We start from the raw sequence: 25598 nt of genomic DNA, 5'->3' as shown, positions 1-25598 counted from the left end.
ATACACATGTAGGACAGATTCAACCTGGCTGATTATCACCCAATGTGTCCACTCTCAAACATCTATGAAGTGATGGCAGGGGTCATAAACAGTGCTATCAGGCATCACTTGCTTAACAATACCTGGTCACTGACATATAATTTCAGATTTCACCAGAGCTAGTTGATTCCTGACTTGATTACATCTTTGATTCAAAAATGACAGAAGAGCTGAATTTTAGAGATGAGGTGGAAGGAACTGTCCCTGACATCAAAGCCACATTTTGACCAAGGTTGGCATCAGGAAACATGAGCAAATCTGGAGACAATGGGAATCAGGGGCAGAAGGAGGAGGAGGGAACTCAACACCGATTGGAATCGTGCCTGGCTGTTGGCGGTCAGTTATCTCAGCCCCAGGGCATCACAGCAGGACTTCCTCAAGGCAGTGTCCTATACTCTATCAGATGACGTGCTGAAATGCAGCAAGATCTGGATGATGATCTAGGTTTGACAAGTGGCAAGTAACATTCTCACCACAAGTGCCAGACAATGATCATCCCTCAAAAGAGAAGATTTAACAATCTACCCATGACATTTTAATTGCATTGCCATCACTGAATCCTGCAGTATTAATATCCTAGGGCTTACCATTGACCAGAAACTGAAATGGATTAGCCATATGTAGAATCCCCACAGTGTGGAAGCAGGCCATTTGGCCCAACAAGTCCCACCAACCTTCCAAAGAGCATCCCACCCAGACCCATCCTGGCTACAAAAGCAGGTCAGAGGCTGGCAATCCTGCAGCAAGTAACTCACAGACTGACTCCCCAAAACCTGTCGTCCTATCTGAAAGACACAAACAAGAATCATGACGGAATAGCTCCAACGAGCTCAAAAAACTTAAAACCGTGCAGCAAGAGCAATCTGCTCTTTCAGTCTTGCCAGATCAAATTCCTGGAATTTTCCCCCGCTCTCAAGGCTGCAGTGTTTAAAGGTAACTGACTGACCTAAGCAATAAATAGCTGATGGACAGTTCTAGACATAAAATGCTTAAAGATACCCTAAACACACTTTAGCTGTGGCTTGGTGAGATTGGCCTGGTGGGTTACTCTTGGGAGGGTCGGTGTGGACTTGCTGGGCTGAAGGGCCTGTTTCCACACTGTAGGGAATCTAATCTTAAAAAAAAAAAGCGAAGTAGTAAGAGGCAGTATTGTGAAAAATGTTCGCTCTGGAGTCTGAGAGTTAAAGAAACAAAGATTTTATTTAGGCACATGCAAGGGGAGAAGACTTGATTTGTGCTAAGTGCACCCAACTCCACCTTCTCGAGAACCATCTTAGGGAACTGGAGCTGGATGAACTTCAGACCATTCGGGAGGTGGAGGGGGTTATTGAGAGGAGTTACAGGGAGGTAGTTACTCCACAGCCACATGAAGGTAGATGGGTTACCGTCAGGGGTAGAAAAGGGAACTGGCAGGCAATGCAGGGATCTCCTGTGGTGGTCTCCTGGAGTGGGTGTGATTTGAGGCTTGAGTCTACTGGGTGGATTGATTTGAGGTTCCAGTCCTCCATGCTGTGCTGAGGCTCGAGCCTCCTTGAGGAGTAAAGTGAGAAAGGGGTTCAAGTCCCCTGGTGGTGAAATTTTGAAGCTCTGGGGGAAGAGCGTGGCTTGGATTGTGGTGCCATGTGGTCCGCTGAGAGGGCTTTCTCTTTTTACAAGTGTAATTTCCGTGAGAGGATACCAAAAAACCGAAAAAGGGTTGAAATTAAGGTTGTATTAATACTTGGGTTGAAAAAAAGTTTCAATGTAAATTGTGCCATGCTGAGAGTATTTGATGTTTAAGAATGCTGGTTTGTTAAAATCTTGGTTCAGAAAATTCTTTTAAGTAACTGTGTTTTGCCTTATTTGAATCCGGATCTCAATTCAATGTGTTTTGTGGACTGTGTAGTTGTACATTGAAATTGTACAACATTATGTCCTCAAAACAAATTGAATGAGAACCTTAAGCCCCTGAGTTGTTCCAAATCCAACAATGCCTGTTTAAAAAAACAGTTAGGTCAGTGGTCATGCTTTAGTCAGATGAGAGTATTGTATTAAAATATCTTTGTGTTTTTAATGCAGAGTGTTCACAAAAAGAAGAGTGCGTTTTAAGTTTAATGTTTTAAGATTTTAGAGAATATTTGAACTTGAGGATGAGCTGTTTCAGTTATGTTAATTATTGTTAAGACTTCATTGGCCCCCTTCATATTGCAAATACAAACAATATTGATCTCTACCAAAGTTGCCAGTGTAATTCTTAGTGTTTTATTTGGGAAGTTTCATTTGGAGAACATATTTTAAAATATTCAGCATTTGTTTCCCATTAATGTTCGAGACTTAAATCTGAACTGAAACTGCCTCTTCAATTGCTAAAGCACAGGAAACATTTTGTTTTCTTGCTGTTCTAGATTTTGGAAATACTTTTCCGGAAAGCTTTGACATTAACCAAGTATTAACTTGTTAAAGAAAAATAATTTTTGAATATCCTAAAATGGGTCCCCCAAGGGTTTGATTTTAGAACCATTGTTGTTTATAATTGACTGACTGAATTGTTTAGGTAGCACAATTTAGAAGTTTATAGATTGTATAAAACTTGATAATGTCATTAATAGTGAACAGAGTAACAGACTTCAAGATGCCTAAGAATGTTGAAATGGGTAGACACAATTTAGTGTAGTTAAATGTGTGATTGCCTTCATACTGATAACCACCTTGGCAAGGAAGGAATGAGAGAAGAAATGCAGAGACACTTACTTTCAGAAGCTAACATCGTCTCTAGAGTTTCTAGAGGTAAAGCATACCTTCAGACCACCGCTCACCCCTCCACAACCTGATCAACTGATTCAATCAGCTCTTCAGTCACGAGCATGAAAAGTAAAGAAACTAACAATAGTGAAGAGGAGTTCGGTACGCTTTTTGTCAGTGGCCTTCCTATGGACATTAAACCACATGAGGTTTACCTTGTCTTTTGATCATTTAAGGAAAATGAAGGTTCTCTGATCAAGCTAACATCAAACAGCCAGTTGTCTTTGTTACGTTTAACAGCAAAGTGGGAGCAGAAGCAGCAAAGAATGATGTGTTCATCTAGCCTGCAGCTGTAGCTGCTGCACGCACGCTCAGATGCACTGGTATCCTCCATCTGAAGCATCTCCGGAAGGATGGCTGTCTCGTCAGTTTTGTTAAGTATTTAACTGCCATTATCCAAGACTTCAGATTTCTCTGTGGAGTGATGCACAAGGACAGGCTGAATTTTGTTTTCAGGTTGGACTTTACTGAAGGAAACTTTGGAAAACTGGCTCATTTTCACTCTGGAGGGAATGGAGTGGTCATTAAGGACTGTTGATTTAAGAACTTTTGAATTTTTTTCCCCACATGAAAGGATTCTTCAAATTCTATTTACTGTAACGGACTAGTAATTTTTGTTATCACTGCATGTTGTGCATCAATAACTTGCTTAAATACTGGCTGTCAGAGTTTCATGAAAGCTGGTAATGCCATTGGCTATCATGAAATGATAAAAGGAGGAATGAGAATGTATACAGGGTATAAGCAGGCAGGGAAAGAGTTAACTTAACTTAAGTTCTGAGTTTTGTGAAAGAAGAGGTATGAGAGTTTTGTGAAAGATGAGAAATAAGAACTTAGTTACCAATGGGGTGCTAGAGGCAAAGATAATGGATTAACAAGGTGGAAAATCAGTCATTACGTTCAACTATTTAACAATATTGGAAGCATTCAGTATGTAAAGTTAGTTAACAAGGCGAAGGGTATTTATTATGTGAAGCCAGTTAAGGTTAAGAACATTCATTATGGAACAGCAGATGGCTTAGTCTTTACTGCTGATGCTCAATATGCATGTTGCCTTATCTGGATGATTATCCCTGTAAAATTACTATATAATTCATTAAGAAACTGCTATTCCAGAGAAGACAGAGAACTCATGTACCTGTGCACATGGACGATCATTCTGTCTCCCTCTAGGGCCCGTAATAAAGATGGAGGTTAAATTATACTGTCTCAGCATTTTGCTTCGACTGAGGGGGGGAATGGGACGATGGTTCCCCATAACAACAAGTATACTGTTTTGGATACTGTTGGGGGGTACAGCCTACTGGGGTAAGCAATGGGGCACATGTCTCGGGTGCAGAGTTTGTCCCTGCTGCTTGGGGGAAAAGGGGGAAGAGGAGCAGAGCTTTAGTCATTGGAGACTCTATAGTTAGGGGGACAGATAGGAAGTTTTGTGGGAACGAGAGAGACTCCCAATTGGTTTGTTGCCTCCCAGGTGCCACTGGGGCCTCTGATCGTGTTTTCGGGAGGGGGAGCAGCTCCAAGTCATGGTCCATAAAGGCACCAACGACATGGGTAGGAGGAAAGGTGGGGATCTAAGGCAGAAAATCAGGGAGCTAGGTTGGAAGCTTAGAGTGAGAGCAAACGAGAGTTGTTGTCTCTGATTTGTTGCCCCTGCCCCTGAGGCAGAACTGTCCTCACCCTCAATCACTTCTCTTTGGAATCCTGGCACTTCCTTCAGGCCAAAGGGGTAGCCATCAGCACCCGCATGGGCCCCAGCTATGCCTGCCACCTTGTAGGATAGGTGGAACAGTCCATCTTCCGCAGTTGCAACGACACCATCCCCCACCTTTTCCTGCTCTACATCGATGACTGTATTGGAGCCACCCCATGCTCCTGTGAAAAGGTTGAACAGTTTATCAACTTCACCTAAGTTCACTTGGCTCATCTCGGATATCTCTCTCCCCTTCCTGGATCTGTCTGTCTCTATCTCCGGTGACCAACTCAACACTACCTTCTATTTCAACACTGACTTTTGCTTGTTTGGGTTTGTTGCTGAGAAATCGGCGGGCTGTGTTCATTGGGTACCCACTCTTTTTGAATACACGGTGTAGGTGATTTTCCTCTGTGCTGCACTGTGTTGGCTCGTTGAAATAGCAAGCAGACAAAACACGTCCAGAAACCCTAGTCACTCTCCTTACATCCAAGACATCTCTGAAATGACTGCCAGACTAGTCAGACTTCTTGACATCATGGCAGCCCACACTAAAACAGCAGCTAGTGAACTTGAAAGACCCTACACAGACAACAAGCAAAACTATTGTCATTTACAAAATACCATGCAAGGACTGTGACAAATAGGTAGAAAACTAGCCACCGGGATACATGAACACCTACTAGCAACAAACATGATCCTTTCTCACTAGTATCCTTACATACGGATGAGGAAGGACACCACTCTGACGAGGACAACACATCCATCCTAGGACAAGCCAAACAACAACAACACACGAGAATTCCTAGAAGCATGGCATTCCAACCGGAACTCTTAACAACAAACACATCGAGTTAGACGCCATCTACCACCCCTTGAGAAAAGGAACAGGGAGTGACTTCACCACAGGAAATAACATCATCACAGGAAATGACATCACCAGCCCAAAGAAAACCAAACATATAAATAGAAAGCAGGAACTTTCAGCAATGCTTTGCCTGAGGCCCACTAAAGATGTTCCCAGAATGGTGACAAAACATCTGGAAATCAACCTTCCAGTTCAGCGAGCAAACCTACATCCAAAACCTCAATCTGAACTACAAATCTTCTCAAAATTCACTTCAGTGTGACAGTTTTAAAGCAATGAACATGAATCATCCAGTAGCCTTTTGAGTGATATCTCAAAATTAGTGCTCAATTATGAGCTGTTGAATGCTGCAGGCCAATGATCAGTAGAAGCTAGCTTCCAGCTACCCAAAAATCCCCTTAGTACCCCAAGAAATATTATTTTAATAATATGTGGTTTATTGGTTCAATCTCTTCATATAAATATTTAAATTTTAGGTACTTGGGAACTCTTACCCAAAATATATTAACTTAAGCAGTAGAAAAAGCTAATGAATTGCAAAATTTGTCTCTTTATTTGAGTTAAATGAAGAATTGCAACTGTTTGCTATCTCAGATGGGAAATAAACCATTAAATGTTTAGACATAGTGATCCAAATGCGATTTGACTAAATTATTTTAAAAATTGAATTGTATTTGTACAAGTGTGTGTTAATGGACTTGAAAATAAATTGAACCTGCATTTGTGATGTGCTAAATCTCACAATTGAATGCAATCACAGTATGTAGTATAATAATTGAAATCATTTCCATTGGGTCACCAAAGTGTTCAATTCCAATCCCTTGACAACTATAGAAAGTGGTATCTCATTACCAGCCTTGACCACAATGTGAAGATTTGGTGAATAATATGCTTTATTGTTATTTAAAACTAAAAGATATGTTCTTTTAAGGAGAAATAGCATTTCTTAGCCAAAATATCAGGTTGTGATACACAGCTACCTTCAGGACTTATAATACTATATTTTGCCTGATAATTCTATAAACTGTCAATCCCAGCACTATCTAGTGGCAGAACTTGAGGACTGCAGAATTTAGAGCTGTTGTATGATTGCAGTTGGGCCCTTGTGACTCTAATGTTAATTATTATTCACCTCCCATGGAGAGTTGAGATGAACAGCACTTTTCAGGTCAGGCAGATGTAACAGGAATGAGGGATAATTTGGATTGGTGAAGGCAGTGAGATTGGTGAATATAGGCTGGAAGGACAGGTGGAAGGCAGCTAATGTGTAGGGAGAGGCGTGACCTGTTGAGAGGAAATAAAAGGGGCTAGTGGACAGGAGAAGCCCATGGGTGTATGGTGTATGCAAAATCAATGATGAATGCCCTTGTTAAGGGAGAGTGTTTTGAAATGTGAGATAGGTGACAGTCAAAACAGGGAAACAAGCCAGTAGAGTATGCATTATTGAATTCTCGTTAGCATCCACTAAGGAGGAGCTTAGGCAGTAATAGCCTATTTACGTTAGTTGATCACGCAGACCGAGAGCAAGGGCTACAGGCAAATGCAGCAAGTCATGTTTGGATTGGTAAGTTGCTTTTCATTATTTTTTCAAGTCAGTCTGTTCAGATGTTCTGTGGGACCTGAACCTTGATCCTCTGCCCCAGAGATGGGGACATGATCGCTGTGACAGAAGAACCCCAAGTTGTCTTTAAAACAGATTAAATTTATTTGTAACAGTTGCATAGAATCACAGACATTGTAATATTGAAAAAGGCTTTTAGCTATGTTAGTCTATAAATGAGTCTCATTTGTGTTCTTTGTGCCATCCTGGTTTTCCAATTTCCTATATCCCACCTACTAAGTCATTTGGTCACATTAGCCAGTGCCTCTGTTTATGCTTGACATGAGCTGCCTTCTAACTACAACTCTATTTAAAACAAATAGAAATCTCTTTTTTTCACTCTACAGGTGCTGCCAGAACTGCTGAATTTCCCCATCATTCTATGTTTATTTCAGATTTCCAGCATATACAGTACCTAGTCTTTTATTCTAATTCATTATCCCAATTTCACAGCCTTTGATTACCTTCTTTCTCGTGTCCTACTCTATCTTCTCCTAAAATGCATCTATTCTGTTCACCTCTGGTAGAGTCAGAGTGATGTACAGCATGGAAACAGGCCCTTCAGTCCAACTTGCCCATGCTGACCTGATATCCAAAATAAATCTAGTCCTATTTAGTCCATATCTATCTTAAACCCTTCCTATTCATATACCCCTCCAGATGCCTTTTAGATTAGATTACTTAGTGTGGAAACAGGCCCTTCGGCCTAACAAGTCCACACTGACCCACCGAAGCGCAACCCACTCAGACCCATTCCCCTACATTTACCCCTGCCCCTAACACTACAGGCAACTTAGCATGGCCAATTCACCTAATCTGCACATCTTTGGACTGTGGGAGGAAACTGGAGCAACCGGAGGAAATTCACGCAGACACGGGGAGAATGTGCGAACTCCACACAGTCAGTCACCTGAGGCGGGAATTGAACCCAGGTCTCTGGTGCTGTGAGGCACAGTGCTAACCACTGTGCCACCGTGCTGCCCGCATATTGTCAGTATTGTAATTGTACCAGCTTCACCACTTCCTCTGGCAATTCATTCCATATACGAGCCACCCTCTGCATGAAACCGTTGTCCCTTAGGTCCCTTGTAAACCTTTCCCCTTAAACCTATTCCCTCTAGTTTTGGACTCATTCATCCCAGGCCAAAGACCTTGTCTATTTACCGTATCCATGCCCCTCACGATTTTATAAATCTCTAAAAGGTCATCCCTCAGCCTCTGACATACAGGGAAAACAGCCCCAGCCTATTCAGCCTCTCCCTATTGCTCAAACTCTCCAACCCTGGCTACGTCCTTGTACCATAAATCTATTTTGAAACCTTTCAAGTTTCACAACATCCTTCCTATAGGAGGGAGAGCAGAACTGCACACAGTATTCCAATAGTGGCCGAACCAATGTCTTGTGTAGCTGCAACATGACTTCCCAACCCTGACATTCAATGTACTGACCAATAAAGATAAGCATACCAAACGCCGCCTTCACTACCCTATCGACCTGCAAATCTATTTTCAAGGAACTACTTCAAGGTCTCCTTGTTCAGCAACACTCCCTAAGACCTTACCACTTGAATGTATAAGTCCTGTTCTGATTTGCCTTTCCAAAATGCAGCACCTCACGTTTACCTGAATTAAACTCCATCTGCCACTCCTCAACCCAGTGGCCCATGTGATCAAGACCTTGTTGTACTCTGAGGGGGAACCTTCTTTACTGTCCAATTTTGGTGTCATTTGCAAACTTAGCATATCGTCTGTGTTCACATCCCAATCATTTATGTAAATGATGAAAAACAGTGACCCAACACCAATCCTTGTGACACACAGCTGGTCATGGGCCTCCATTCTGAAAAGCAACCCTCCACGACCACCCTTTGTCTTCTACCTTCAAGCCAGTTCTATACCCAAATGACTAATTTTCACTGTATTCCGTGTGATCTAACCTTGCTAACCAGTCTACCATGAAGAACTTTGTTGAATGCCTTACTGAAGTTCTTAGGTCAGTTCCACCGCCCTGCCCTTGTCAATTGTCTACGTTGTTACTTCAGAAATTTCATTCAAGTTATTGAGACATGATTTCCCACGCACAAAACCATGGAAGTGTTCCAGTTGCCTGGACTTGCTATTCACCCATATCTGCTACTTATTTCTTAACTCTAGGTATTGTGGGCTTGATTCTATAGTGCCTAGCCTCCCTACAATGAAAATATGGCAGACTAAGCAAAGTCATGAAGTTTCCCAACTTGACCTCTACATCTCCAGCATAAAATTTGGCTCCGTGTTTATACTTTTCAATTCTATTCTTCTTGAAATGAACTTCAGTGCTTGGGTTGTGTTTTGTCCTTGCCTGCATTGTTACTTTGATTCATTGCAGTGCTGCTCTTCTCATGTGAGACAAACAAAGGACAGCAAAAAGATGGCAGGGGTACTGTATTATAGAGATGCATCCTTGAAATAAGTAAGCAGATTTTTGGGATCTGTTCATAGCAAAGTTTGTTGAAACCGTTATATTTAGGCCTAACACTAAAGTCTCATATCGGCTATTATATGCAATTGCATATTACAAAGAATGAAGAAGTGCAGCTACTACAAGCAAAAGGAAATCTGTGTTATCTTGCATCTGTTCAATCATTAAAGTGATGGAAGGAGTCATCAACAATGCTATCAAGCAGCACCTGCTCAGCAATAACCTACTCAGTGACGTCCAGTTTGGGTTCCGCCAGGGCCACTTGGCTCCTGACCTCATTACAGCCTTGGTTCAAATATGGACAAAAAAGAGCTGAATTTCAGAGGGGAGAGTGACAGCCCATAACATCAAGGCTGCATTTGACAGTGTGGCATCAAGGAGCCCTGGCAAAACTGGAATCAATGGGTGGCGGGAGCAAACTATCTGGTGTTTGGAGTCAAAGGAAGACAACTGTGGTTGTTGGCAGTTGGTCACCTCTGCTCCAAGACATCTCTGCAGGAATTCCTTAAAGTAGTGCTCTAGAACCAACCATCTTTAGCCGTTTAATCCATTATTTTCCATCTGTCATAAAGTCAGAAGTGGGGATGTTCATTGATTGCACCGTGGTCAGTAACATTTGCAGTTCTTCAGATACTGAAGCAGTCCATGTTCAAATGCAACCAAATTTGGACAATATCCAGACTTGGGCTGACAAATGCCAAATAATATTTGTGTGACACAAATGCCAGGCAATGACTATATCTAAGAGGAGACAATCTGACCACTACTCCTTGACATTCAAGGGTGTTACTATCACTGACCCCCCCCCCCCCCCAATTATCAACAACATTAGGGTTACCTTACCATTGACCATAAACTCAACTGAATTTGCCACAGAAACAGTGACTACAGGAGCAGGTCAGTGGCTAGGAATACAGTGGTAGGTAACTCACCTCCTGACTCCCTAAAGCTTGTCTGTCATCTACAAGTAACAAGTCAGGAATGTGATGGAATATTTCCCACTTACCTGGATGGATGCAACTCCAAAAACACATTGCCACAGAAGGCTGTGGAGGCCAGGCCATTGAGTATATTTTAAGACTGAGATAGATAGTCCCCTTGATACTCAATAACCTAAGGGTTACAGGGAGAAAGTGGGAGAATGGGGTTGAGAAACCTACCAGCTATGATTGAATGGCAGAGCAGACTCAATGGGCTGAATGGCCTAATTTCTGTTCTTAGTCTTCTGGTCTAACACTCAAGAAGCTTGGCACTATCCAGAATGAAGCAGCCCACTTGGTTGGCACCATGCCCACAGGCACCTACCCCTCCAGTACTGATGTTCAGCAGCAGTACAAGATACACTGCAGAAATTCACCAAAGATCCTTAGACAACATCATCCCAAACCCATACCATTTCCATCGAGCAGGACAAGGGCAGCAGATAGATGGGAACACCACCATCTTCATGTTCCTGTCCAAGTCACTCACCATGTTGACTTGGAAATATATCTCTGTTCTTTTTTTCTCTTGCTGCGTAAAAATTCTTGAATTCCCTCCATACGGTCTTTATGCATCAACTTAGTATACGGACTGCAGTAGTTCAAGATGGGAACTCTCCTCCACCACCTCAGGGCTGTAGGAACAGGCAATAACTGCGGGGCTGGCCAGCGATTTCCACATTCCACAAGTGAATGAAAAGAAACCACCTTTTCTTCCCTGTACAGATATGGCTGATGTCTGATATGACTGAATCTGTAATTTGTACCACTCCATTGTAATTCTGCGTCAGCTTTTAACCAGTTTCCTTTAATCAAAATAATAATATGATCGTAATGTTTCAACTTGGCATTTAATATCTAAAATTTCTATTGGAGTGCCATCTAGAGGAATAATTGGTACAGCAACTTGTATTGCTACTGTGCACCTGATAATTGAGGGATGAGATTATCGGGAAGATGGTCCTCACATTTCCAATGGAAAGGTTTGAGTATTCAAGCTCAAGATGAACCATAATCGACTATAACCTGGCGTTGTGATTTTTAACATAATCTGTTGTGCCTATTTATTGTTCCCCACTTGTGAAATTTAAACAGTTGTTGCAGCTAAAAGAAAGTATAGTTAGAAACATGATCTTCCTATCTCTCTCCTTTAGCCAATGACTGACTTTATCCTTTCCAAGCCAGAGCAGTTAAAAACCCAATTAAAAATTTGGGTTTTCCTTCCAGCTGATGTTATTATTGGACAAGCCAGATCCCAGACTAAAATCTTGCTTGTTTGATTTCTTTTGGTTTTAAATATGTGGTCTTTCATTGAAACACAGCATGCAATGCTGCAGATTCAAACTTAACAATAAAGCAGTAAATGAGAAGTTTATTGCACAAATTAAGACAACCGAATAAACCAAACTATTTATATATAGCACACATACAAATAACTTAACACAATAAAATTTAATCCCAATGATAGTCCTTCATAATACACATCAGAGGGAATTTTCTTTAATTTCACATCTATGGGACTTAGTTTCATTGTGGCTGCAATTCAGACAATATGACCGCCTCTTCCCAGCTGAGCTTTCTCAGCTTCAGATGAAATCTAAAGTTGTAACCAAATGCCTCTTGTCTGGAACTTCCAACCTAGACTGCTTACACTGAGGTAACATCTTAACAGTCTAAATATCAATTGGTTTGATGACTACCTGGGCTTGAAATGCAGAGGAATACCAACAACGAGGTTTCAATTCCCGCAACAGCTGAGGTTGCCGTGAAGTGTGTCTCTCGCTCTATCGCTCTTTCTCTTTTTCTCTCTCTTGCGCTCTTTTCCTCGCTCTCGCTCGTGTTCTCCCTCTTTTCGGCAGAATTCAAAGTGTTCCATGGGCATGTAAGTAATAAAATGTTGGTAATTGGAAGAGTGATGCTGATGTCTGACCCATACAGGAGACAAAGGGCAGGGTTGAGATACTAAATGACTACTTTCATCCCTGTCTTGACCATGGAAGTAGGTACTGCCATAGACCTCATGAAGGAAGGTATAGTTGCCACGTTTGGTGGGTTGAAATTGTTAAAAAGGAAGCTTTAGAAAGGCTGGCTGAACTTGAAGTTGACAGGTTGCAAAACCAAATAGTGTGACTGAGATACTGAGGAAATCGGGAGTGGAAATTGGCGCAGCCACTTTCATTCCTCCTCTCATACAAAAGTAATGCTAGGGCACTGGAACATTTTTGTAAATGTTCCAACTTCGGTTAATTAAAAAATGCCCAAGAATAAGTCCTGCTTCAGAGGCTAATCTATTTAACATCAATGTTGTAAGAACTCTGGAAATTGTAGCAATGTAGAATTAAGTCATCTTGAAAATTGTGAATTAAGAAAAGCCAGCACAAATTTATGCATTTGCTCCAGCAAATTTGTCGAGGACCAGCTTAATTTCACCAGCTTAATTGTGTTTGAGGTAGCACAAACCTAAGGATCATGCCGCTGAAATTGTGTGCCATGTCTTAGGACCAGTTTGATAGCGAAGTCAGACAAGTTGATTTGGATTTTGCTTTGGTAATGATAGTAAAAGCAGCATTTGAAAGTTTGGATATGAAAACAATAGCACAAAGTCCTTTAATTCTCTTGCACTCATGCATTGACAAAAACTTCCAGTCAATTGACATTAGTTGCATTGTAAAATGCATAGAAAAGGGTTGGAGCCTGTTGAATGATGTGCAGCTGAGTTTTTAATGGCTTAGTAATTTTATACTGTTGCCAAATTGGCCTTGAAAAGCTAATGTATTTAGACAGAAAAGCTAATTTTTGAGGAGTCAAAAATATCTCCAAGGTATTAAAAAAAACACATTTATCAACACTCAATAGTAAATGTTTTTAAGTAGTATTTTTAGCTTCTATCTTAACACTGTCATAATTTATTCCACAATCTGAGAACATAAGTTAGAAGTAATGGATTGTAAAAGCTTTTAACTACTTGGTTTCCTGTGTGAAACTTTATTATGTTTGCTGATGTCACAGCTTCAGCAGGTTAAGCCATCCCCTTGACTTGGTGCCAGATTTTAAACTGTTCTGTAGAAAGAGGAATTCCTGCCTTTTGATATTGTTCGACCTTTGTGAGCAGGTTTCTTCAAAAACAGTGGAAAGCACCTTTTCACTTTGCTGTTGACTGTAAAATCAAGCTATTTTTGCTATCATTCTCCTTAATCATATGGTGTCATCCAAACGTTTCGTCCCCTGTCTAGGTGACATCCTCAGTGCTTGGGAGCCTCCTGTGAAGCGCTTCTCTGGTGTTTCCTCCGGCATTTATAGTGGCCTGTCCCTGCCGCTTCCGGTTGTCAGTTTCAGCTGTCCGCTGTAGCCGGTATATTGGGTCCAGGTCTATGTGTTTGTTGATGGAGTTTGTGGATGAGTGCCATGCTTCTAGGGACAGGCCACTATAAATGCCGGAGGAAACACCACAGAAGCGCTTCACAGGAGGCTCCCAAGCACTGAGGATGTCACCTAGACAGGACACGAAACGTTTGCAACAAAAACTTCCAGCTTGGCGAACAGAACCACAGCAACGAGCACCCGAGCTACAAATCTTCTCTCAAACTTTGTTGTTATCCAAAATATATCCCTTCCCTACCTCTGAATTTAAGCCACTTAATAGGTGTTGGTATCTTTCCTGAATTCAGTTGTTATGCTTTTTACTGGTTTCAAAAACATTTCACCCTTTTTTACTGAAATGTACAGATGCTCACTTTTTCTCTGGGATTTTGTGTGGCTTGGGAATTGATGACTGGTCACATGGAAATGCCAAATTATTTGAACAATATTTTGCAAGAGTTTTCATGGTGATGGATAGTGTAGACATTCCAAAGATATCTGGTAAGAAAGGTGCTAATGAGAGCATAGGTCTTATAACTCACTGTACCATGAAAGGATAAAGTATTGACAAACTAAAGGGAGAAAGTTGGCAGGACCTGACTATTTGCATCCAGGGGTTTTCAAGTAAGTAGCTGCAGAGATAGTGAAGCAATGGTCAAAAGATGCCAGACCTCACTAGGGGGTTCCAGAGGTTTGGAAAAAGTGCTAACGTGGCACCCCTCTTCAAGAAGAAAGGGTGTCAGAAATCAGGAAACGATATGTCAGCTAGCCTAATGCTGGTGTCCATTATTAAGGAAGAAATAGCAGAACATTTTTAAAAAAAGCTAAATACATTTAAATGCAGGTACTGTAAATTTGTGAAAGGAAAATCAAGCTTCACAAATTTACTAACATTTTGAGGATATGACGATCAGAGCTGATGAGGAACCCTGAGGGGGAATGACCAGATGTGATAGAATTCATTCTGCAGAGAAGGAGAAGATGATTCAGATGTAGCAGTATTACAATTGAGCAAAGGTAAATACAAAGACATTAGCTGGCCAGAGTTTGTTAGCAGAAAAGGTGATAAGGCAGCAATGGTAGGGTTTTTGGGGGGGTAAATCGGGATACACAGAAATTCATCCCAAGGCAGAAGAAACCTATTAAGTAGAGGATGAGGCAACCATGGCTGACAAGGGAAGTCCATGTCAGCATAAGAGCAAAAACAAAAACCTGCAGTGTAATGAAAGTTAGTGGAAATCCTTTAAAAACCAGCAGAGGGCAACCAAAAATGTAATAAGTGAGGGGAAGATGAAATATGAGGATAAGCTATCTAGTAATATAAGAACTTGCAGTGGCTCAGTGGTTAGAATTGCTGCCTCACAGCATCAGGGTCCCAGCAGAACTTAGATTCCAGTCTGTTTGTGTGGAGTGTGCACATTCTTCCTGTGTCTGCGTGGGTTTCCTCCGGGTGCTCCGGTTTTCTCCCACATTCCAAAGATATGCAGATTAGGTGAATTGGCCATGCTAAATTGCCCATAGTGTTAGGTGCATTAGCCAGAGGGAAATGGGTCTGGGTGGGTTACTCTTCGAAGGGTCGGTTTGGACTGATTGGGCTGAAGGGCCTATTTCCACACTGTAGGGAATCTAATCTAACCTAATCTAACTTCAAAAGTTTTTTTTACGTAAGAGGTAAGCGAGGGGCAAGAATGGACTTTGGACCACTGGAAAAGAGGCTCTGGACAAAGTAATGGGGAACAAAGAAATGGAGGAGGAACTGAATAGGTACTTTGCATCAGTTTTCGTGATGGAAGGCACTAGTAGCACAGCAGAACTTAGAGTCAGGTGGCAGAGATGAGTTTAGTGGTCATTGCTAAGGAGATGGTGCTGGGGAAGCTGAAAGATCTGAAAGTGGCAGACTACACCAAAGTTCTGAAGGAGATAGCTGAGGAGGTTGTAGAGGCATTGGTGATCTTTCAGGAAGCACTGGAGTCTGGGAGGATCCCAGAGGAATGAAATATGGCTAATATGACACACTTCAAGGGAGGGAGGCAAAAGATATGAAATTGTGGGCCAGTTAGCTTGACCTTGATTGCTGGTAAGATTTTAGGATCTGTTGTTAAGGATGAGATGACAGAATACTTGGAAGTGCATAGTAAAATAGAGCTGAGTAAACATAGCTTTGTCAAGGGGCGATCACGCCTGAAAACTCTGTTAGCATTCTCTTAGGAGGTAGCGAGCAGGTTAGGCCAAGGAGAGCCAGTGGACATGATCTATTTGGATTTCCAAAAGGTCTTTGACAAGATGCCACACAGAAGGCTGCTAAATAAGAGAAGAGCCCATGGCATTAGGGGCAAGGTACTGGCAAAGATAAGGAATCAACTGACTGGCAGAAGGCAGATATTGGGAATTAAGTAGTCTTTTTCAGGGTGGCAGCTGTTGACAAGTGGAGGGGTTAGTACAGATCAGTATTGGGACCATATTATTGTCATGATACATTAAAATCTGGACAAAAGATCTGAGGGCATTGTTGGTGTGTTTTAGGATGACACAAAGATGGGTGTAGGGACAGGTGGTGTTGAGGATGTGTGGAGGCTACAGAAGGATTTGGACAGGCTAGCAGTGTTGACAAAAAAGTGGCAAATGGAATGCAAAGTGGAAAAGTGAGGTTGTGCACTTTGTTGAAGAATAAAAGCAGAGACTATTTTCTAAATAGGGAAAGAATCTGAAGCATCAGGGGACTTGGAAGTTCTAGTTCAATATTTTTTAAGATTTGCACGCAGGTTCATGTGGCAATTACAAAGTAAATGCAGTGTTAGCATTCATTTCGAGAGGGCTAGAATGCAAGAGCAGGAATGTACTGCTGAAGTTGTATAAATCTCTGGTCAGCCCACATTTGAATCCTGTGAGGAGTTTTGGGCCCTTATCCAAGAAACGATATGCTGACTTTGGAGAGGGTTCAGTGGAGGTTTATAAGAATGATCCCAGGGTTGAAGGGCTTGCCATCTGAGGAGTGGTTAAGGACTTTGGGTCTGTACACAATAGAGTTTAAAAGGACATTGGGGGATGTCATTGAAACCTGCACAATACAGAGGGGCTTGGATAGAATGGGTATTGTGGAGATCTTTCCATGAGACGAGGATATTGGGACCAAATGGCATGGTCTTAAGGAACAACTGTTGGAACTGAGAAGAGGAGGAATTTCTTTAACGAAAAGGTGGTGAAGCTGTGGAACGCATTGTCACAGAAGGCTGTAGAGGCCAAATCATTGAGTATATTTAAGACTGGGATAGGTAGTTCTTGCTTGGTAAGGGGATCAAAGGTTATGTGGACCGGCAAGAGAATGAGGTTGAGAAACATCTTAGCCAGTGGCGGAGCAGAACTTGATGGGCTATCTGGCCTAATTCTGTATCTTTCTCTTATAAAGGGGATTGTTAGATGTTGTGTTTTTAAATTTCCAGAAGCCTTTGTGTATGGTGACACTGATAGGAACTCTCAACCCTCTGGCTAATACATTACCATGATTTAAGGACTGATTAAAGCATAGAACATAGAGAGTTGTAATTAATAGGTTTTGTCATATTGGAAATGCATGACTCATGGATTGCTACAAAGATCTGTCCTCGGGCTCCATTGTTTGCCATCTATATTAATGACTTGAAGGAGAGGAAGCTGACTTAAAAAAATAAATAGGTAAGTAGGCATGTTGTGATAAGGGCATTAAGGAATCTGCAAGAAATATGCATGGATTGAGTAAGTGGTCAAAAGTGTGACAGATGGAATTTAATGTAAGTGTGAGGTAGGAAAAATCAAAAACCGGATGGAGTGGACACGCCAAATAATTACTGCAAAACAAGGTCCGAGTATGATGCACACAAAATGTTAGCATGGTGACGCAGCAAGTAATTAAGCCGACAGATGGAATTTTGACCTTTTATTGCTATGAGTTTGGAGTTTAAAAACCAGGGACCATTGTCGCAATTATATAGGATGTTGGTTAAGTTGTACCTAGAGTACTCTGTACAGTTTTGGTCCATGTATTTAAGAAAAAAATATACTGACATTAAGGCAGTTGAAAAGAGTTTTACTTGGCAGTTTCCTGGGATAAAGTGGTCGAAAGATCAAGAAAGGCTTAATGTCCTTTACGCATTCAGAGTTTTAAAGAATGAGGGCAATCTTATTGAAACCTAAGATTTTTGAGGGGGCCTGACCAGGCAGATGTTGAGAAAATATTTCCATTAGTGGGGCAATCCTGATGTGGGGACATATTCACAGAACAACGGGATGTTCACTGTAAACCTGAGATGTAAAGGATTTTCCCCTAAGGCTAGTGATTGTCTGGAATTCTCTGCCCAAAGAGTTGTAAAGGATAGGTCACTGAAAGTATTTAAAGAGGAGGCAGAAATATTAAGGAGTTGACCACTGAGTGGGCATGAAAGAGGAGTTGAAGCCTGGGACAGATCAGCCATGATTTTGTCGAATGGTGGGACAGGGTTGGGGATATGAAATCCTAATTCTGCTCTTATTTGATCATCATGTGATTTTTCTGACCATCCAGCAAACACTGAAGGACTGAAAAAATGTAGATCTTATTTCTGACCTTCTACAAATAGCAATGTTTTTGTTAAAACAGGTTCCAGTTTAAAAACTAGAATTAACATATACACTTGAATTTAAATAAGGCAAAGTTGAATTTCTTTTTTAAAAAAAGCTACATCACCTTTATTCTCCTTTTGTATTTTCACCCCAACACAAATATACATTTTTTAAAAAGTTAATTGCATTGCCAATCTACACAGGTTTTGCTGTCTGTTTTTTAAGAACGCTCATTAATTTCTTCTCAAGTTTAAGTAGCAAGTTTCAAAGGCCCTAAATTTGGAATGCAACAGCCTCTCTTCTGCACACTTCTCTTGCCATTGTGTCTCTCTTGGCAGAGAGTAAAATGTTGCATGCAGCAAGTCACCATGCTGTCAGAATCTGATTTGAAAGATAATGAGCTGAAGATAGCAGAGTAGGAACAGAAGAATGATTTCACTGCAGAACTCCATAACTGACACTGCAGTATATTTAGTGCATGTGGTTACATTCATAATTGGACCATTTTACTCTCAGATTTGTTCCAAATAAGTAGTCTCTATTTCTGTTTATTTTCCCTCATTAAGACCAAAGAACTAATCTCTTCCTAATTAAACTGTTTTAAAACAAATTTTGATTAACTTTTTTAAAAAAAAAACTGAATGAAATCAACATATTTGGCAGTGTGCCTTGAATTTTCTTGAACGGTTTTTTTCAGAGTCCGCGGTATGGTGTTAGCAAAATGAAGTGGTTTTTTTTCTCACCTTTGCAGACTTGCTCCACATTAATTTAGCTGATGCTAATTTTTTATATTACGTAACATCGTCTTTTCAGTTGATTTCAGGCAAAATCAAAAGTACTAGAAACAACAAAAAGGAAACATGTTCTTAAAGGAGCAGTGTGATTGTAAACTGCTGCGGGCACATTTGATTTTGGGTAAAAACTTTAGATGAGGTTTTTTCTAAGTACTAAACACCAAAATGTTATGGCAACTTATTCTGTATGCAATGGCAAATGAGTAGTGTAGCTCATGTAGGATCACATGTGACATTGCTTTAAGTAGATCCGTTGTGTGTTTAGTTTCTTGTTTAGCAAGTGAGAGGCTTAACAATCCCAGATGCTTCTCAAAGCCTGGGTAACACTGAACGTTCTCCCACTGGACTCCTAACAAAGGGAATGAGTTAAGGTGAGCCATTAAGTATTGTGTGTATTAGCTGTGTAGCAGTAGCATGCAACTGTTGGAAACTAAAAAAGAGCTAATGTTTTTAAAGCTTGGTGCTTGAGGTGGAGAAATTTGCACGGAAGTGCCAATTGTGAAAACCTAATCTGTAAAATGATGGCTAGCTCGGTCTTAACTGTGCCATGATTTCAACTGGGAGACATTACCTCGAGCAGAAGAAATTTAATTTAAATGAAACAACACAAGATCAAGTATTGTTCATACTTGATTTGATGTAATACTGTTTTTCAATGTTTATAGATTCTTGTACTCATTTACAGAATAGAGAAAAAGAACTGAAAGGTAGAGTGAAAACAAATCTGCAATGAACAGGAAAAGTCCAATTAAACAATAAGGTTGCTGTTCAGAAATCTTTGTAGAACCTGTTCCAATCTGTTGGCACTGATGTCTAGCCAGTTAAACTAGGTTAATCAAGTTTAACTATTCACAACAGTGTACATTTTATGATAAACATTAGTTGTCACCATCTTAGGTTGTGACCTTTTAAATAAAGCATTTAAAATACAGCCATTTGAAAGGTCAAAGGGGAGAGAGGAAGCTGGAGATTTATATATTAAGCGTGAGACATAGGGAAAATATATGATCATTTCAGCTTTTCCAGAGCCATTGTGATGTTTTCTGCCTCAAAATGCATGCACTTATCATCATTTAGATCTACCAGCAAGTTCTCTAATAACAAAGCAGCTAATATTTTTCTGCAGTAGGGCCGAGGTAATGTGAACTGACAGGTATAAGGTAATGTTCTCCTTTTATTAACAGCCAACTTCATCTTGCTCCATTTCCACAAGCTGAGGCTTACACAGATTGTTCACAGCATAAACTTCTATTTCGCACTGAGCTACTGATGCCGTATTCTCTCCATGAACCACTTCTTAACTCCAAAGCATCACTTGTTTCTGCCATTTTGGTTAAAATTCTCACTTATGCCTTTGTAATCTTTGGACTCGACTATCAGTGGTCTTTATCAACCTGTTCACCCATCACTCCTGTGTTTAGCCCTGCATTGAGTCATTCTGCGACTGGTGGCTATACCTAGCTTCTGAGCTCTTGATTCTCCTTTTACCCCATAACATTTTCACCTCTGTAGCCTTTTTCCTATTTAAACCCCTGTCGTTGCTTGTCCTAATTATCTTAAGCTCATTGTAAGATTTTGCTGGGTAATACTCCCATTGCATGTCTAGAAATGTTTTTCTACTTTAAAGTAGTTTTATAAAATCCAGTTGTTGAACTTGAGTGACCGGCAAGTGACTGTCCATTTCCAAGTGAGGAAAAGCTCACATCTGACTTTGAATGAAAGGGTCGTCAACTTCTTGGGTGTCAGTGCTGACAAGAAGTTTAACATGTTGTTTCTAATCACCCTGTTCAGAGATGTTATTACATGCCTCTGGAGCAGGTGGGACTTGAAGACTGACCTCCTGTTCCAGAGACACAGATACTACCACTGCATCACAAGAGGGATTGCAGGAATATCAACAATGTGTCTACAATAACAATGTGGATACTTCGTATTTTGCATTGAGGGGTTTATCTTCAAACTCGTCAGCAATTAGATACAAGGTCTCGATTACTCATTGCCAGATTGCAACCATCCAAGTTGGCAATGTTTGAAACATTTTAGCAAATATCAGCTTTGAAATGACAGTGCTTAGTGTTCTTACTGTTGGAATTGATAGCCACAACCTTGGTCGCTAAAGCACTCTGTTCTGAAAATGTACTGCAGCAAATCGCTAAGCTTAGTTGAGCAGCACCTCGCATCCCTCAGAATTTCATTGCAGAGAATGATTTGATTGTGATGTTCTGGGAATGCCAGTGTGTCTTCCAGTTATCCCTGAAAACCATGTCTTTTCCTGATTTGGACATGTTGCCATTCTATTCAACTGCAGGATCAACGTCCTCTAATTCCCTATCATGAACTGTTTAGCACCCTTAACATCAGGGCATAAGAACTAGTCTAGCACTAGATTCGTGCATTAAGTAGTGATCGACAGTAAATATGAATTTGCCAAGGTCTGCAATATCTTGAGACCAAATAACAAAATACTTGCAAAGCACTCAAAACAAAATTTCAAAGTCCCTTAATTCAAAATTATTTGATTGTATTGTTTGCACTAAATGCCTTCGTTGTGGTGTTTTAATTAATCAGTAATTTGGGTTGTGTAGCTAATGGGAAAAGCAGTTTTATCAGAAGTAGACTATTCTTTGTTACAGGGAATTCTGAAATTTTTAGTTGTCATTGAAGACTTCAAACGTTTTTCCAGTGAGCAAGTCTTAAGACTGTACTAAAAAACTTGTACAGCAACAATTGTCAAGTAGAATAAAAGTGCTGGCAGAGTTCAACAGATCTAACAGGTTTTGTGGAGAGACAAACAGTGCTAATATTTCAGGTCATGACTTTTCATAAAATCCTAAGCATAAAATGGAAGTTTGTATGTATACATTTGTATACAGCCCTAAGCTATTGTTTTGAGTTGCAGATTCAGTTTGAAGTTCAGGGTCAAAATATCCTAAATGTTGACCTGCAATTTATGATCCCAGTAAATGAGAACAGTGTTGCTTGTGAGTAGGTGTGGCTATATTTAGTTGTGATAGTACAGCAAAGTCCACTTAAAGGAATCACTTCTGCAGAGAATATTAGTGTATTTGAAAAAAATTTTCAAATTAACTTTTTTACTTTCTCGTACAGAAATTAAATGTTAGGTGCTGAAAGGCATCTACCTTTTGGCAATAATCAATGCATATGAGTAGAAGTATTCGTTTCCAAATGCTTAGTCAAAAACACCTGCACTGATTTCTATTTTCAAGTCCGCTTCAGGTACGAAGTCCATTTGCAATAGGGAAAATATTTTTTTTAAAAGAAGGATAGTGCTTATGAAGAATTAATTGTTCACTCCTGAATCTCCATTTTGGCCTGATATGTTCTGCAATCTTGGCTTTCATTGTGCCCAAGTGTGAGGAAGCCACAGCTTTTTTAAGATTTGTTTTCATTAATTTTTGTGCTTTGGTGAGTTAGAGAATCATTGAAGCAGATGTCTTAATCAGACTGCAGTTCTTTCTTGCATCACCAATAAATCATGCAATTGATTGCTTAACTTTGATTTTACTTATTGACTCTTGGAAAGCTAATTTTTTTGTTTTGATTGTGATAATCAAGTTAATAGTCCTTGATCAGTTATTCCTTTTTCGTTTGTTTTACATAAATAGGATTGCTAATTTAAAATAATCATAGCGAGGACATGAGAGAGCGAATCGAACAATTATACATGGGGTTAAATGGAATTGCTAATTTATTGAACCATTTGAAAATTTGTGAACCATGTTCCTTGCATGGTTTGCAATAAAAGTTTTAATTGAAAGGTATGCTTGTTCAGTTTATGCTCTTCACATTGTAGCTGTGAAAAGTGATTATCGTCACACATCATTCACAGGAAATATATATTTTTTAGAAATATTGAACTGGTTAAGTTTTAAAACTGTAAGTTCAATTGTTTCATTTCCCTTCAAGTAAGTATTACTTAAAACAGTTGTTTGAAATATTCTTTTTACAAGTAATTGATCACCACATAAATGTTTTATGATCTCTAGTGTTTCTTGAGAAATGTGATTTGAAAGCATGGAATCTATATTACCAATAATTTCAAGATTTCTATAATGCTTACCTTCAGACACTGAACTTATGGAGCAGTAAACTTTTATGATGGCAGTTCTGCTGAGAATTTTCTTTTGCTGTGTGTTCTATTTAGTAGTTGTAAAACTTAAGTTATTCTGTTGGTTTAACACCAAAGAAGAATAATACTTAATAAATGACCTATTATTATCAGAAGTTAAAAATACATTACTGGCAGCAAAGTAGATCATTGATTTTATAACTGGAAAATGTATTGCTAAGTCTTGTAGGTGATTATTCAGCCTTGCTCACAACCATGTTGTTGTATGCTATTACTGATGGATAATACTTGATTTTATTCTAGTTATCTTGAAGCTTATGAGAAAGTACATCACTTTGGGGAAGATGATGACGAGGTTAGTTCAGGGAATCAACGAGGACCTGTTCCTGTTGGTGGGGTACCTTCTTCATACAGTTACCAGCAGCATATATTGTCAGGTAAGTAGTCATCACATTCTGTTACTGGCCCAATGGATCTGTGGAAAATCTGAAATATAATGATGCATACTGTGGCACTCTGTTCCACTTTAGAAAATTATTGAAACTTTTTAGAAGCATTTTTGAAGCTGGGGTGAAAGTTGTTGAAATGGTTATCTTTTGTGTAATTAAAAGATTGAAATCAAGACAAGGAGAAAGAATATTTCCAATCAAACTTGCTGAAAATGAATTTTACGTTATATGGAGTTCCCATATAAGTTACAAAACATAAAGAATTTATTTTCAAGGAACAACAATAACATTTTTTTATTAATCCAAGCTTTATCTTCTACAAGAAGGAAAAAGCTGGAGTGATTATCTTTCAATGGCAAATAATGTATTTGTTTATTTGTGAACATCAAGAGAATGAAATGGTGTCATTTGCTTATCTAAGCAATTTTGTCATGGGATTTATCAAAAGGCATTTTATCTCTGATAATTAGTCATTCAATAGAGTGGCATCAATAATTGTAGGTAGTTTTTTTTGGCAGTTCCTCAGGGTTGAGGATGACTTGTTTCCATTCTGGGCCTAGTGGAAGGGGCTGTGGATGACGATAGGTTCTGCAGAAACTGCCACAAGTGGGACAGGTAGTGTTTGAAGAGAGTGGGTGGCATGCGTTGAATGTTTGGACGCTCTTTCAGTTGCTTCTGCTTGGTGTCTATGTGCTCCATTTCGAATCATAGAGTCGTAAAGATGTATAAAATGGAAAAAGACACTTCAGTACAACTCGTCCACACTGACCAGATATCCTAGATAAGTCCAGTCCTATTTGCTAGCATTTGGCCTGTATCCCTCTAAACTCCTCCTAATCATATTCATCATATACCCATCCAGATGCTTTTTAAATGTTGTAATTGTGCCAGTTTCTTCCACTTCCTCTAGCAGATTGTTCCACACTCGCACCACCTTCTATGGAAAAAGCCCTGGCAACATCCTTGTAAATCTTTTCTGAACCCTTTCAAATTTCACAACATTTTTCCTATAGTAGGGTGACTAGAATTGCACATGGTAGTCCAAACGTGGCCTAACCAATGTCTTGTACAGCCCCATTCAAAATGGTTTGTATTTTCGCACAGCTTTCCTCTTCAGTTTGAGAATCCAATTTGTTACTGAGCACGTTATTTTGGGAGTCTTTCAGGATGTCCTTGTGGTGTTTCCACTGTCCTCCTAGCGATGATTACCATTGCGGAACTTGGAGTAGAGCGTTTGGTAAGACAGCTTTATGTCAGATGTACAGACAATGTGGTCTGCCCGTTGCAGCTGGTCATGTATGACCAGAGCCTCAATGCTGGGAATTTTAGCCTGGGAGAGATTGCTGATATTAGTATGCCTATCCTGCCTGTGGATTTACAGGATTTTGAGGAGGCTACACTCTTGATCGCATTCCAGGGATTTGAGGTGTATGTTGTACACGGTCCATGTTTCTGATGCATTCAAGACAGGAACCATGGCTGCTATGGAGACTCTGAGCTTGGTTCTGTGTGTAGTCTTGGATCTTGAACCCTCTGTTCCTCTGGTATCTGAAGGCTGCTCTGGTACATTCATGAAATCCAACATTGACTTCAATGTCTACTCACACCAAGTGGAGGTTCCTGAGGTATGGGCGATGATGATCCACGTTGACAAGGATCTAACTATGGACTTTGATGTTTATGGGGGGCGGCGCATTGTACTGTGGCAGGAGTGAGTTGTATATGTGCTGGAGACGTTATTCTATATCGGTGTTGAATAGCTTTTTCAACTTTGTGATGAGTTGAATGTGTGCTGAGATGGCGATGGGTAGTGTGGTGTGGAATGGTGTTGAGCACATTTGGGCAAAGGCAGCATCTTGGTTGAAGAGATCCTTGAAGTGATTCTCCAGTAGGTTTTGACTGCCTTTG

General features: G+C 40.2%; 1 protein-coding gene and 1 long non-coding RNA gene across 3 annotated transcripts in view; one reads left to right on the top strand and one right to left on the bottom strand.

Annotated features, from left to right (window-relative positions):
• The window catches only part of arid2 (AT rich interactive domain 2 (ARID, RFX-like)), a 129961-nt gene that overhangs the window by 16571 nt on the left and 87792 nt on the right, over positions 1 to 25598 (top strand). For both annotated transcript variants that reach the window (XM_043708677.1, XM_043708678.1), the window contains one exon: positions 23545 to 23678. In XM_043708677.1, the coding sequence (XP_043564612.1) occupies positions 23545 to 23678 (134 nt within the window). The remainder of the gene's footprint in view (positions 1 to 23544; positions 23679 to 25598) is intronic.
• On the bottom strand, positions 12228 to 23294 carry LOC122559322. Its single transcript, XR_006314395.1, has 3 exons — positions 23233 to 23294; positions 19101 to 19195; positions 12228 to 12270 (listed from the first exon to the last, which is right to left on the bottom strand). It is a non-coding gene; the product is annotated as an uncharacterized LOC122559322 (long non-coding RNA).

The sequence above is a fragment of the Chiloscyllium plagiosum genome, chromosome 19 (assembly GCF_004010195.1).
Source record: "Chiloscyllium plagiosum isolate BGI_BamShark_2017 chromosome 19, ASM401019v2, whole genome shotgun sequence".
Lineage (NCBI taxonomy): Eukaryota > Metazoa > Chordata > Chondrichthyes > Orectolobiformes > Hemiscylliidae > Chiloscyllium > Chiloscyllium plagiosum.
Note: the sequence above shows the minus strand (reverse complement) of the source record. Positions and strands in the feature narration are given on the sequence as shown.